General features: G+C 52.0%; 1 protein-coding gene across 4 annotated transcripts; it reads left to right on the top strand.

The window, feature by feature from the left end:
- The first annotated feature begins 249 nt into the window (after positions 1-249).
- H6PD (hexose-6-phosphate dehydrogenase/glucose 1-dehydrogenase) lies at positions 250-11,964 on the top strand. 4 transcript variants are annotated; one of them, XM_027702963.1, is made up of 7 exons: positions 250-275; positions 830-944; positions 2,614-2,770; positions 4,652-5,308; positions 6,457-6,574; positions 8,580-8,849; positions 9,516-11,964. In XM_027702963.1, the coding sequence occupies exons 4-7, from the start codon at positions 4,682-4,684 to the stop codon at positions 10,871-10,873; spliced, it is 2,373 nt and encodes a 790-aa protein (XP_027558764.1). In that variant the 5' UTR covers positions 250-275; positions 830-944; positions 2,614-2,770; positions 4,652-4,681; the 3' UTR covers positions 10,874-11,964. The 4 variants fall into 4 exon arrangements, with proteins under 4 accessions (XP_027558764.1, XP_027558763.1, XP_027558767.1 ...); XM_027702962.1 differs by lacking the exon at positions 250-275 and having other exon boundaries at positions 456-944; XM_027702966.1 differs by lacking the exons at positions 250-275; positions 830-944 and adding an exon at positions 1,757-1,903.
- The last annotated feature ends 2,049 nt before the right edge of the window (positions 11,965-14,013 follow it).

Raw genomic sequence — 14,013 nt, 5'->3', positions numbered from 1 at the left:
GGACACGCCTGACGGAACGCCCAGGCGCGGAAGGGGTGCGATACCCACTGCCCAGGCGCGGTCCCAGCAGGGGCTGGCCGAGGGTGCTCCTGTCCCACCCGAGCGGGGGCTGCGCCCCCAGAATCCCCCTTAACGCTGCGATTTTCCCCCCTCTCGCGCGGCGCCGCGCGGCGAGACCCGACGCCAACCACAAGACTGTGCGCGGGGTGGGCGGAGCGCGCGGCGGGCGGGGCGCTGTGTGTCGGGCCCGCCGGCGCGGCGCGGGTGGGCGGGAGGTGAGCGGGGCCGGGCCGGGGGTCGGGGGGCGCCGGGGGCGGGACGGGGGTGGGACCCCCGGCACGGACGGGCTGGCCCCGGCTCTCTGCGCTGCCCTGTGCCACCGGGCAGCGGCGTCGCCCCGCTCCGGCACCGCGTGGGCGGCCGGAGAGCCGCGCATGGCCGCGGGAGGGAGGGAGAGATGCGGGGATGGAGGGATGGAGGGATGCAGGGATAGGGGGATGCAGGGATGCTCCCGGTCCCCGCCGACCCCCGTCCCGTCCCCAGGGTTCCCCGGCGGGCGGGGAAGCGGCGGGCAGAGGTGTTTGCGGGACCCCCGGTCCGTCCCCGCCCCGCGTGGGCACCGCACGTTCTCCTGCCCCCGCACCCGCGGGAGCCGCGTCCCCGCCGCGCTCAGCCCTTCCCGGCTCCCCGCTGACCCTGCGGATCCCTGCGTGTCCCGGGGAAGCTCCGGCGGGAGGTACAGGGGACTGTGACACGCACCTGTCACAGGTGAGCTCATCCCTCGCGTCCCAGGGCATTTTGTCACCGTAACCCTGTCCTGCTTTTCCAGGGCTCCGGACGCTGAGCTGCCGTCCCGGTGCTGGGACCAGGGCACCTGGAGTGGGGGTGTGCCAGAACCAGAAGGGCCAAACACTAATTCCTGCGTTGCCCGGCTTGCTTTTAATGTGAGTCTCCACGTTAAGCCTCTGACCTTTCCAGGAGCTGATGGTGAGGCCATTCCTGCTCTAATGTTGGAATATACAGAAGGCCAATATGGTTTTCCTGATTCTCAAAGTATCCCCATAACTCTTTCGTTCACGTGTTACCTGTGCATGGCCTTTTAGGAGCCCAACCACACTGCTTGTATCATAGAACCACCTTCCCTGAGTCAGAAGGGACCCAAAAGGATCATCAAAGTCCAGCTCTTTTGGCTCTGCATCTGTTAATTATTTTTCAGTGGGGATGCAACAGTAACAAAACATCTTTTTCTTTTTTTTTTTTTCCCATACAAATCTGAACTGAGCTCCTGTCAAACTGGAGGGAATGCACAGTCTAAGTGCTGGGTTAAGCTCCTACATGTTTTATATGGATAAGGCCCAGGAGTCTTTTCCTGAAGCCTGACTGAGCAACTTTGTTCTGGCCGGCGGGGGGATTTTTTGAGTATTATTTTTTAATGTGAGCAGTGGTGATTAGCTGATATGAAAGCAGTAAACAAACATTGCTGGGTTTACTGTGCTTTTTCTGGGCAGTGTAGCTCAATATTTTGCAATTGGGAGTGTTGTGAAACTGGCTTTCAGTTGGCTTGGAAGGACATGTGACTGAATCTGCCAAGAAGTTACTTGGCTAATTCACTCCTGCCCTTTGGAAAAGCCTGACCCACCCAAACCCTTCCCACTCCACGGTGGGACCTCCTGAGCCTGCCAGGGTGCCATGGGCACTGTGTCACATGCCCCTGCTTCCTGGAACAAAGGTTGCTCAAACAAGTGTAAATACTGCCCCACTGCCCTGAGAAACGTGTCCACCTGAATTGTAACCCCACAGCAGGGGAAGGAAAACCAAATAGTTATTTATGCCGTGGGCAAAACCTTAGGAGCCACATTTCTGCCCCTCTGCGACTGCCAGCGCTGTTTGCTGGATTCCTCAAGTGAGTTCATGGGGCTTAAAGAGCACAGGGAGAAGAGAGGGAAGGAGGGGAGGCAGCAGAAGGCTGGGGAGAAGTGATATGAGTTGAATTTACAGCCCCCAGTGTACCCTGTTGAAGCCCTCTGGAGGAGAGCAGTGGGTGCTGGGCTGTCTCCTGAGGGACTGATGTGCCTGTGGGCATCATTGAGGCTGTTTCCTTGCACAGTGGGCTGCAGTTGTCAGCTAAAGTGATGCTCAGCTGCCCTGTTTCCATGCAGGAAGCAGGGAAGGAAAAGCCAAAGGAATTCCTATGCAAACTGATCTTTGAGAGGGAAGCTGGGGTGCCTGGAAGGCTCAGCACTGCACAAGAGCTGTCCTGCTGTCCTAGGAGGGCTCACTAAGATGCCCTTTTCCCACTGCCATAGGGTTGTGGTGTTGGCACTGTTCCTTCTGAGATTTGGACTGGGGGATTGTTCCCAGAAAGGCTCACTGGGGTCAGTTGGAGACCTGCAGCACCCAGCTGAGCTCAGGTGCAAAGGTGAGGAGTCAGGAAGGCACTCTGGGAGCAGGAATTGCCTCATATGCCCGTGTTTTGCCAGCTCACAAAGCCTCCAGAAGGTTTGGCCCAGCCAGCGTGGATGGGCTGAGAGCTGGGCTGTGCTGGGATGTTGCTGGCTCAGGCACAATTTGTTTTTTCTCTGCTGTAATCAGGTCTTTCCTCCCATTTACCAGAAAGGGAGCAACCTGCCTTATCTCTCTTGCTCACCCAACCACTGGTCAGAGATTCTGCCACACACCAGTCCCTGCAGGAGAGAGATCTGCACTGGGGAGAAGACACATTTCCAGCTCCTCTTGCCACTGTGGTCTCTGAAGCTCTCCTGTGTTACAGGTGAGTCTGCTGGGGAAAGAAACACAAGATTTATACAGACCAGTTCAAGCTGCAGACAGGGAGAGATGTTCAGATGTTCCTTGTTATTATTTAGTTATCCTTTAGCCAATCCTTTAGCTAATTTAGGTCCCTTAGCTGCTTTGGATCCTGTGTTGATTCAGTGATGAAATAGTGGATTTTCTGGGAGCTTTCCATGGGGAAAACCAGTGAAGAGCTCGGACATCTGTGCTTCATCCCTCTGCCATTCAGGGGGAGCAAGGACCAGGCCTTTTGCTCCAGGCTGGGAAAGACAATCCTGAGTGAGCCTGGGCAGATAAAAGCAAAGAGCTTTTGGTTCTGAGGCGTCTGTGCAGCTGTAACTGGAGCAATGGAGCCAGGGATGTTTTTCTTGCTGACTGTGAATGTGTGAATCTGATGAGACACTTTTCAGAGTCATATCTGCCCGCAGAAGGTTCATTCTCATACCCAAGATGCATTTCTCAGTGGTGTGGTCATGAAACTGCCATTTTAAAATGGTGTAATCCTTCCCCAGTGCAAAGCCTAGTGAGACTGCAACTGCACCAGCACAAAAAAGCCTCTTAACTGTCAAAATATGGCTGGTTTTCCTACGCAGGTAAAATTAAAAGATATATATTTATTGACCAGAACTGAAAGTTTTTAAAGAAGTTAATTATCTCGTGTGCTGTGAAGGCTTTGCTCCAACTAAACAGAAAGTGAAACTAAGGGAGCGAGATATCCATAAGAGCTTCTGAAATAACATCTGATGGAATAAGAACTGCACAGTGGTTTAGTCACTCATCCCAGATTATCTCTCATGAGATGTAAAGTCATTGCCATGTTTCTAGGTATAAGAACTAAATGTTTCTTTTCTCTTAAAAGCAGCTTTATTTTGAATAAGTAAGAGTGAGCAAAGGGGCTTTTTGGTCAGGGATTCCAGCTGTCCCTGTCTGCAGGGGTTTGAATGGGTGCTGAGTGGAGAAGGTGCTGAGCTGCTCTTCAGTGATGGGAGGTTGAAGGAGGCAGAACACAAACCCCACATTCTCCCCTGGCCACAATACACGGCCACCATGGGGCACCATCTAGACTGGCTTATGCCTAGACTCAATTTAAGGACTAAACTTCTTCCCCTGTGTTGTTTTATCACACCAGTCTCCCAGCAGCTCCTCAGAACCCAGTTCAGATCTGTTCCCAAGGGTGCTGGTGCACGTGAGTCATTAAAGAGTGCCCTAAAGAGCAGCCTGGGACTGCCAGTGGTCGTGTTTGCCTCTGAGCTGCTCTCGCAATATTGACTTGAAGCCATGCCAAGGCAGAATAACACTATTTGAGCAAAGTCCCAAACAGGAGGCTGTTGAAAGCAGGGCTTAGTGTGCAGGCACATGTGTTCAGTGTGCAGGCACGTGTGTTCAGTGTGCAGGCACATGTGTTCAGTGTGCAGGCACATGTGTTCAGTGTGCAGGCACATGTGTTCAGTGTGCAGGCACATGTGTTCAGTGTGCAGGCACATGTGTTCAGTGTGCAGGCACGTGTGTTCAGTGTGCAGGCACGTGTGTTCCTTTGTAGCCAGCTCTGAAATTTGTGTTAAAATGGGCTCCAGTTTCACAGTCTAAAGGCACTGACACCCCTGCATTAACTCAGCTGTGGGGACAATGCACATGCTACCCAAAGCCCTTGGGCACACACTGCCTTCTGCTTCTTGGTGTGCATGAGGAGGCTGCAGGCTCTTCAAGAACCCAAATCACAGAGGGGAGGAGGGACTGTTGGGTGGAGGGTGCAGGCAGAAGTCCCTGGCTCTTCAGCCATAGGAAAGCAGGTACCTTGGTTTGTGTTTTGCAGAGTTATAACACGGATTGACACGTTTTCTTTTCTGTTCTTGACTTCTAGTGTTCCTGGGTGTACCCCTTCTCTCCCAAGATGCTGGGAAGGGTCCTGTGTGCAGCATTGTTCGTGGGAGCCTTGCAGTCCCTGGCTAAGGCGTCCCAGGGCCACATCTCCGTGGTCCTGCTGGGAGCCACGGGTGATTTGGCCAAGAAGTATTTGTGGCAGGGTCTGTTCCAGCTCTACATGGACCAAGTGAGCAATGGCCACAGCTTCACGTTCCACGGGGCCGCACTGACGGCTCAGGAGCCGGGGGAGAGGCTGATGTTTGAGGTGCTGAAGAAGCTCTCCTGCCCCCCGGACGAGGCTCCCGACAGGTGTGCTGTGCTCAAGGACCAGTTCCTGAAGCTGAGCCAGTACCACCAGCTGAGTAGTGCCGAGAACTACACTGCCCTGAACAGGGAGATCGAGGCCCTGCTGCGCCAGGAGGGGCTGAAGGAGGCTGGGAGGATCTTCTACTTCTCAGTGCCACCGTTCGCCTACACGGAGATCGCCCGCCACATCAACAGCAGCTGCAGGCCTCCCCCGGGGGCCTGGCTGAGGGTGGTGCTGGAGAAACCCTTTGGCCATGACCTGGAGTCGGCCCAGCAGTTGGCTGCAGAGCTGAAGGGCTTCTTCAGGGAGGAGGAGATGTACCGGGTGGACCACTACCTTGGCAAACAGGTGAGCACAGCCCCCTGCCAGGCTGGGGGGCCTGGTGGCTGGGAGAGTGCTGGGTGTCAGTTCTGCATCTAATGAGAGTGTTGTTCCCCTCTCAAATTCAGGCAGAGCCTCTCAGTGTGATCCCAAGCCTCATGGAATCCTGTACTGTTCTTCTTCTGTCCTGTACTGCTGTCCATCCTCTTAGAGAGCAGAGGAGACGTGCAGACCAAAGCAGGGCTTTCTCCTGTTGGAGTGATGAGGGTCCCTTCTCCAGAGGGAGGCCAGGCTGTAGGGTTGAGCTCTGTGTGGGCCTGAAGTAGAGATGCAGAGTTTATCTGGTCTTCTCACCAAGGTCGGGGGTTTGATTTCGCTGAGTAACCAGTGCCCTTTCCCTCTCACAGCTCTCCCATCTCATTACTCACAGGCCTCTCTGCTTAGCCGTGCCTTCTGGAAGCAGTTTTTGATTTGATATGATAAGGAGCTGATGGGATGTCAGTTTTATGGGATGCTTAGGAGAAGGGCTCTTCCTGCCCCATGTTCCACTCCAGTCTGCTGCAGGGACAGCTCAGGATGTGGAGCTGCGTTGTCCCCGAGGGAATGTGTCCAAGGACGTGCCATCCTTGTTTCACAGGAGTGTGATGTCACATTTTGAAAGGAGCCTGTTCCAACCATGGCACTGTGGCCAGATTTTACTGCATGTCCAGCTGCAGGGAGAGCATCTCCACTAAGAGGGAGGATTTCTTCTCTTTTGTTTTTTGGTTGTTTGTTGTTTTTTTTTTGTGTCCCAAATAGAGCAGATGGCTTTAGTGGTGTAGCATTTCAGCACTTTGGAAGTATACATTAGTCCCAGGATGGTCTGACTCAGCCCTTTGTCCTTTGACAGATATAAACTGAGTGCCTTGCAGTTTGTAGTTCAGCCTTTTTTCACATGAAACCTCAAAATGCCTCAGAAAGACCTTTAATGTCTGCTCTGGACAGTCACTGGCAGCCCCACTGTGCATCCCTGCAGGCTCCCTTGCTGGTTTTCTCTTCCCTGACCCACTCTGCTCTCTGCTGTGCTGCCTGTCTGCTGGCACATCCCAGTGCTGGATGGGGCAGAGGTGTTGTGCCAGAGATATTGTGGGAGTCTGGTGAGTTTTTATGGGATCCTTGACTTTTTCCCTTCACAGGCTGTAGCCCATATCCTGCCTTTTCGAGATCAGAACCGACAGTTTCTGGATCCGATTTGGAACCGACATCATGTGGAAAGAGTGGAGATTGTCCTGAAGGAGACTGTGGATGCTAAAGGTTGGTGAGGAGAGTGTGCAGAGTGTGCAGGGTGAATGAATGAGAAGGACAACTGGCAGGTTCATTAATTATGTGGAAGTGGCTCTTGAGGTAGTGCTGGTACAGAAATAAAAACTGTAAGGTATGCTGCTCTCTGGAAATAAGAGGGACTGTCCTAAACTTCCTGTGCTAGAGACTGACTCACTTCCAGGTAGTGTTGCTGCTTCCAAGAAAAGATTCCAATTGCAGTTCGTCTGGGAGCAGGGGCAGAATCCCCCACCTTTTTGTGCTGCAGAGCCCTGGGGACATTGCACCCAGCTTTCCATCCTGATTCTTGGTAAAAGGCACTAGATTTGGAATTGATGCAATCTAAGGCCACTTCAGTTTAGTGCAGCCATACTCTGGTTGTTGAAACAACAACAACCCTTTTGTATTCCTGTCCTGTTAGCTACCAAGCTCACCCTGAGTGTACCTTTGTGCTGTTCCTTGGAAGGTGCTCTTGCATCTCTTGCCTGGATGTTGCTCATCGCGGCTTGTCGGTGTCAGTCCAAGTGCCCGGGTCACTCTGTGTTTGCCTGCCTGTTTCTTTCCCTTCCTCTCTTGTAGTAAGAAAGAGCATTGCAGAGAGAAAAAATCCAAGCCCAGAGCTGCCAGCTTGGGTCTCCTGCTGAAGGACACGGCTGCATTCCCTCCCTGCAGTGCTGCAGCAGCCACTCTGCAGTGCTCAGCACAAAGCTGCCTGGGCTGGACTGCCACCCGCAGCACTTTGGGCACGTCAGGTGCCCTCAGTTCTGCAACATCAGGGCTGCTTCTCCACTCACTTTACCTGCTCCCTCCTTCCCTCTCTGCCTCCCTCCCTCCTCGCTCTCTGAACCACCACAAACCAGTTCATACAGTTCTGTCGAACTTGGAGCGATCTCTGGTTTGAGAGCCCAGACCTCACCCGGGCCTGTTTCTGGGAGAGGGACGCACTGCAGAGAAATAAAGGGGGGAAGTGTTGTCTCTGCACAGCCCCAGCTACACCCTGTGCCCTCCCTGCTCTGAACAACTTTGTAATTTTTCATTTGGCATCTTTTTTCCCCTGTTCAGCTTCAGCTGGCAGCCTGGCTCCCAGCGAGTCTGCAGCATTGATTCCACTAATGAATGTGCCTTTGGATTAGAGCAGAGGAGATAAACGTATCAATCAATAGGGGAAGCCTATGGGTGATGCAGTCTGCAGCCTGCTGCTGGATTGCACAAAGGCATCTGCTTGAGTCTCTTCATAAGTGCATTGTCCTTCTCCCCCTGGTCTCACCTGCATGAGAAGCCAGGCAGGGAAAGGAGAAGCATGAAATTTTGTCTCCCAAGGGCATGGCTCAGCCAGAGCCTTCTGAGGACGGGAAAACCAGGGGAAAGGGGCAATGGAGAGCAGTGCTCATTGCCAGGGCACAGCTGCTGCTGTTCTGGGGAGCTGGTGTGTAGCTGTAGAGCTGTTGGGGTCCCTGCTCTGACCCCACTTTCCAGCCACTCTGACAAAGCTTTTGTGTGGAACTGCCTGTTGTGTGGAGTGCCAGATCCAGGGCTGTGGCTGCAGAGCCGCCTTCTGCTCTGTGCACTCAGGACTGTCAGGCACAGCATGACTTCTCCTGGGTTTAGGCTCTATAAGCACCCAAAAAGAGGAGTGTGTTTGGCTCTGGGGAGGACAAGCAGTCCCATGGGGACCTTTTATCTTTATTTTAGTGTAGAATCGTAGAATGATTTGGGTTGAAAGGAACCTCTGAAGACCATCTAGTCCAACCCCCTTGCCATAAGCAGGGACATGTTTCACTAGAACAGGTTGCTCAAAGCTTGAACGCGTCCAGTGATGGGACATCCACAACTTCTCTGAGCTTGGTGGCTTCAAGTTAATTGTTGGGCTGGGAGAAGAGGTGCAAACCAGTCAGGGCTTGTTCTCTTTGTTCTTGGCACACACATTACACATGCAGAGGACAAAGCTGCAGGAGAACCACATCAGTTTAAATGCATTTTCCCTCCTCCTTGTCCTCAGGCCGCACCAGCTTCTACGAGCAGTACGGGGTCATCCGGGACGTGCTGCAGAACCACCTCACAGAGGCCCTGATGTTCCTCATCATGGAGCTCCCGGCCAACGTGAGCAGGGCAGAAGAGGTTTTGCAGCACAAGCTGCAGAGCTTCCAGTCCTTGTGGGGCCTGGAGAAGAACAGTGCCGTGCTGGGCCAGTACCAGGCGTACGCCAGCCAGGCCCAGGAGGAGCTGCAGCAGGCACAGGACTACGTCAGCACGACACCAACCTTTGCAGGTGAGAGTTTGGGCTGGGCCCTGGAGGGGGGAGTAGTCTGGAGCTGAGGAGAGCAGGAGATGTGAGTCCTTGTGTGATGATACCAGCTCCATGACTCTGGACCTCACTGCTGGCACTGGGATATCTCCAGGCTTCCACCAGCATGACTGGCAGCTGGAACAAGACAACACTGTTGTTGTGTCAGCTAGTGATCCAGTGAATGGGAGGCATAAGAGCTAAGTCCCATTATTCTAAGATCTCTGCATTATTTTTAAAAGTGGCCTGCAAACTCCTTTGCCTTTTCATGAAGTCGAGTTGCTCTCTGCAGCTGAGGGGTAAAGCTCTGCAGTTCTCTGTGATGAATGAACCATGAGGCCACCTCTAGCCATGGTGGGTCTTCTCAACATTAAAGATACTGTCTGAATTATGTTCATGTTCAGAAAACTGGTTTCCTACAAGATTAAAGGAGGCTAAACAAGTGGGATACCTGGGAGAAAGCACAGCAGGGTAACTGGAGAGCAGTTAGGTAATGAAGTCGGGAAAGGGTTGAATGTGGAGCAAGAGACATGGTGGCTGCCAAGATTTCTGGGACCTGAGGGAGGAGAATAATGGGTAGGTGATAGAGATCCCCCCAAAACTGTTTGCTGTTCAGGTTTGATTTGGTAGCTGAGCTCCCTGTCATTTCAGGTGTGCTGATCCACAGTGACAGCCTGCGGTGGGAAGGGGTCCCTTTCCTCCTCACCTCTGGGAAGGCTCTGGATGAACGGGTAGGTTATGCCCGTGTTCTCTTCAAGAACAGGGCCTACTGCACTCAGAGTGAGACTCTGAGGGATGCAGGGCACAGCCAGTGTAAAGCCAAGCAGATCATCTTCTACTTCGGGCACGGGGCCCTCAACACCCCTGCAGTGCTTGTGAGCAGGAACCTTTTCCGGCCTGTCATGCCCAAAGACAGCTGGAAAGAAACCATGGCTCGGTCGGACCTGCACATTTTTGGACAACCACTGTCTGATTACTATGTGTACAGCCCTGTGAAAGAGAGAGATGCGTATTCTGTCCTCATCTCCAACATCTACCACGGCAGGAAGGATTTCTTCATCACCACGGAGAACCTGCTGGCCTCCTGGGGCTTCTGGACGCCGCTGCTGGACAGCATCTCCCGCCAGCCCCTGCGCCTCTACCCCGGGGGCGTGGAGAACCAGCACCTCCTCGACTTTGAGATGGTGAGTGGGGGACTGGCATTCACCCTGGCAGAGCCAGCGGAGCTGCTGAACCCCACCAGGCAGGTGCCAAGTGATTACAAGGCAATCCAGTCCAAATATCGGCAGAGTCCCCTGGTCTCGGCGTGGTCCGAGGACCTGATTTCCCAGCTGGCTTCCGACATGGAGGAGGCAGCAGTCAGGAGCGTGGCCCGCTCCGGGCAGTTCCACCTGGCCCTCTCCGGGGGCTCAAGCCCAGTGGTCCTGTTCCAGCGGCTGGCAAGGCACCACTACGCCTTCCCCTGGAAGCACACCCACATCTGGCTGGTGGACGAGCGCTGCGTCCCCCTCACCGACAGCGAGTCCAACTTCTTCAGCCTGCACAGCCACCTCCTGCAGAGCGTCAGGGTGCCCTACTTCAACATCCACCCCATGCCCGTGCACCTCAACCGGCGGCTCTGCGTGGAGGAGGACAGAGGCACGGAGCTGTATGCCAAGGACATCGTGGCCCTGGTGGCCAATGCCAGCTTCGACCTGGTGCTGCTGGGGGTGGGCACCGACGGCCACACGGCCTCGCTCTTCCCCCGCTCGGAGAACGGCCTGGAAGGGGCTCCCACTGTGGTGCTGACCGAGAGCCCTGTCAAACCTCACCAGAGGATGAGCCTTAGCCTACCCCTCATCAACAAGGCCAGGCAGGTGTTTGTCCTGGTTTTGGGGAAGGGGAAGCACGACATCACCACCCTGCTGAGCAGGGTGGGCCACGAGCCGACGAAGTGGCCGATCTCGGGCGTCAGCCCCAGCTCTGGCCAACTGGTCTGGTACGTGGATTATGAAGCTCTGCTTGGGTGATGCCTTCACAGTGTCCCTCCTCCCTTGTCTGCGTGGCCTTTACAGCCTGGATTTTCCTACACAATGTCCATGTTTTTCTGTTGCCAGCGGCAGCTTCATCTCTGACGGGCTCCTCAGAGCTTCTGGGATATCCGTGACCTGCAGCGCCTCTGACATTTGAGCCTGAAGGGAGCTGGGCTCAGTGTTCAGAGCTCAGGAGGAGCCAGTGCAGCATTTTTGGCTCTGCCAGGGGTTCTGACTGTGACTTTGGACAAATTACCTCACCCTGAAGTGCCTCAGTTTTCCTGTCAGGCGTTTTTGCCTATTGCCATTTAACTACCTCGCAGGCACTACGGGAGACTTGTTAAATTACTTGCCAAATTTTTTAAAAATTTCATGTAATTCTCAGGCTAAGAGACAATAATAACATGTTCATCCTGTGCCCTGCTCAGTCTGGCTGGGCCAGAGTCCTTGTGAAAGGAGGGTTGTGTGCACAGGGATCTGTGCAGCCCACCCTGGTGTCAGCCAGGCTCTGACTGTGCCCTCCTGGGAGCACGTTTGGCTGTTGTGTCATGTGGCCCCTAAATTCTGACACTGATTTGTGAGCTCACTGCAGTCCTGAGCCTTTGCAACCTGCCCAGCAGCAGAGGCTGAGTTTAGAAGCCCTAATTTGCTGCTTTCATTAAGTGGATGGCTGATACATGGGGGATGGGGAAGGAAGACAAACTGCTTTTTAGGTTGTTAAAATAATGGGGACAGGGTGAGGAATATGGCAGCTCACAGAGCTGCTGTTTGCCAGCAGTGCAATAATTATTGAGGGAAAAGCTTGGTGTTCAGAGGAGTTGGTGGGTTTAGCTAGCAAAAAAAGTGTTTTCTTTAGCTGTCTTTGCCTCATTCTCTGAAATGAACTTTTCTCTGTCCTCAGAATTGAAGCGTCACGCGGTGGCTTGTAAAATTTCTGTGGGAGGCAGCTTTATAAACTCCCAACATATCCATGAGTACAGCACACACTGAGGTAGATCCACTGTTTGCAGATGGTGGTGGTGGTGTTTGAGCTTGTGGGCACTGACCTATAAGGGAGGGGATTTTCTCTGTACACATCCCTTAAGGCACACGGAACCAGCAAAGTGCACCTCTGACAGCACAACATGAGCTGGTTGTAGAAATGTGTGGTTCTGCTGCTCACAAGGAGGGTTGGAGACATCCAGTCCTACCCAGAGACCCCACTGTCCCCTTCCTAATCTTCTAATATTCACCTTCCCAGAATGCTGCCAGGCACGAGGGGCGCCTTGTGCTTTCATGGTATCTCCAAATGCTCCGTGATCTCCTCCAGCAGGTTATTTACCTTTGGATTAGTGCCTTAACTGGTCTGGTTTGACAGCTGGGTGGCTGGTTATCCCTCCTTTGTGGGTGCCTGTGACTAAGTTTGCTCCTGCCTGTGTCCTGGTTGCAGGCAGGATTAACCAGAGGGTGAAACTAAACCCCAGGGGAGGAGAGGAGAACAGGGAGCAGGAGGAAGGTGAGCTCTGCAGGCTTTGCTGCAGGACTTGCTTGTCCAGTGGAGTCTGGAATAAGAGCACATGTCCAGGAGTTCATTGGAATAATCCTCTTTGTAGAGGAGTGGTAGCAAACAGTGGTTCCAGAATATACCACAGTGGCAGGAACAGCTGTGCAGAGGAACCGGGTTTGGGTCTGGTACATCCACGAGTCCCAACATCATTTTTTATTTTTAAATAATTTTTAATTATTTTTTAACTTCAATCCAGGTCTTTTGTGTTTGGTATAAGGGAACAAGTTCTAATGAAAAATTGACCTATATGAGAGTAACTGTATTGTTATGAATGACAGGATTTATGACTGTGTTACAGGTGACTGGCATTGGTGTTTTCCTGGTTTTGCACACTTTCTTTTTAATATCTTGCTGGCACCTTTTGAAATAAATACTGAGAGGTTTATTTTGCACTTTTAAGTAAGCTCATATTTTTTTTCCCCAGGGAGCCTCTCTTCTTTCCAGCTGAAAATAGGGTTTATTTGTGAAGTCTCTATCTCGTGGGTCATCCCAAAATTAATCCCAGATTTGATTAAAATCCATTGAAAGCTTCCACGTTTTCCTCAGTGAACATAGCTATCTGGGTGGGGGGTTGGAACTGCATTTTATTTTTACACAGATAATTCCTTTTAAAGTCTTTAATAATTAGCATTTGCCAAATGAAAAACAAGTATTTTTGAATATACAAAATTTATGACTGGAAAGAGAGATACTGTGGATAGGAAGAAGGGTTAAATGAGCAACAAATCTGATGAGGAGGAATGGTAGAAATCCACTGGGCTCTAGGCCAAGGAAGCAGTGCTATTTTTATTTTGTGAAAGCTATAAATAGGAGGTGTGCACCTTCTTGAGAGCTTGTATTAACCTTTCTTTGCAAAAGCAACTCCATGGAGTAATTTCTTACAGTCTGTTTCTCCTTTAAGTGATTATTGATACCAATTTTATTAATTTTTTAAATGTCAAGTGCATTCCTAGAATTCAATGGTATGATTATTTATATGTCTTACAGAAAACTAACACTGGAAATAATTCATTTTTCACTTCAACTTTTATAAATCAAGTTGTAAAATCTTTTTTTTTCCCGTGAGCAAAGTTCTGTGATCCCTTTCATGTTGTTTAACGAATAAAAGAGAATTATATTTATAGAAAATAAATAATTTTTAACAAGAAGTGCCTTTTAATTTCTTCCAAAGATGGGTGGTCATTCTGGCTTTTTCTTTTTCCTCTTAGTGAGTGAAGTTTTAGGGTTTTAGTTGTACAAGGTGATCAGTGTAGCTGGTGTTGAATGTTCACTCTGACTCCTGGTTTTTTTGGTGTCTCATCCAAACAAGGCCAGGACTTTGCAAAACAGAGGAACAGCCAAAGCCCTTTTAAGGTGAGAAGATGGGATCACCCAGTGCTGTGCAGGGTCCTGAAATGGCCAGGCCTCGGGAAAGTCTCCCCTGGTGCACATTTACTCCCTGAGCTGCATTTCCATGGATACTGTCACCGTAGGACAGAGCTGCTTGAGAGCACTGAGTTTACAGAGCTGCCTTTGAACTCTGCTCTGGTCAGACCAGCTGAAGTTCAAGCACAAGCTGTGCTGTGGCTCTGCCTGGGAGGGCACTGTGGGC

Source organism: Neopelma chrysocephalum, unplaced genomic scaffold (assembly GCF_003984885.1).
Source record: "Neopelma chrysocephalum unplaced genomic scaffold, ASM398488v2 Primary Assembly neopelma1_200, whole genome shotgun sequence".
NCBI classification, from domain to species: Eukaryota; Metazoa; Chordata; class Aves; order Passeriformes; family Pipridae; genus Neopelma; species Neopelma chrysocephalum.
This window is presented reverse-complemented; position numbering and strand designations above follow the sequence as displayed.

Bases quoted from the DNA above. Each gene is read 5' to 3' on its own strand.
- H6PD (XM_027702963.1), top strand. From the start codon at position 4,682: ATGCTGGGAAGGGTCCTGTGTGCAGCATTGTTCGTGGGAGCCTTGCAG. The intron at 5,309-6,456 runs GTGAGCACAGCC...TTCCCTTCACAG, and splicing joins ACCACTACCTTGGCAAACAG to GCTGTAGCCCATATCCTGCC. The intron at 8,850-9,515 runs GTGAGAGTTTGG...CTGTCATTTCAG, and splicing joins CACGACACCAACCTTTGCAG to GTGTGCTGATCCACAGTGAC.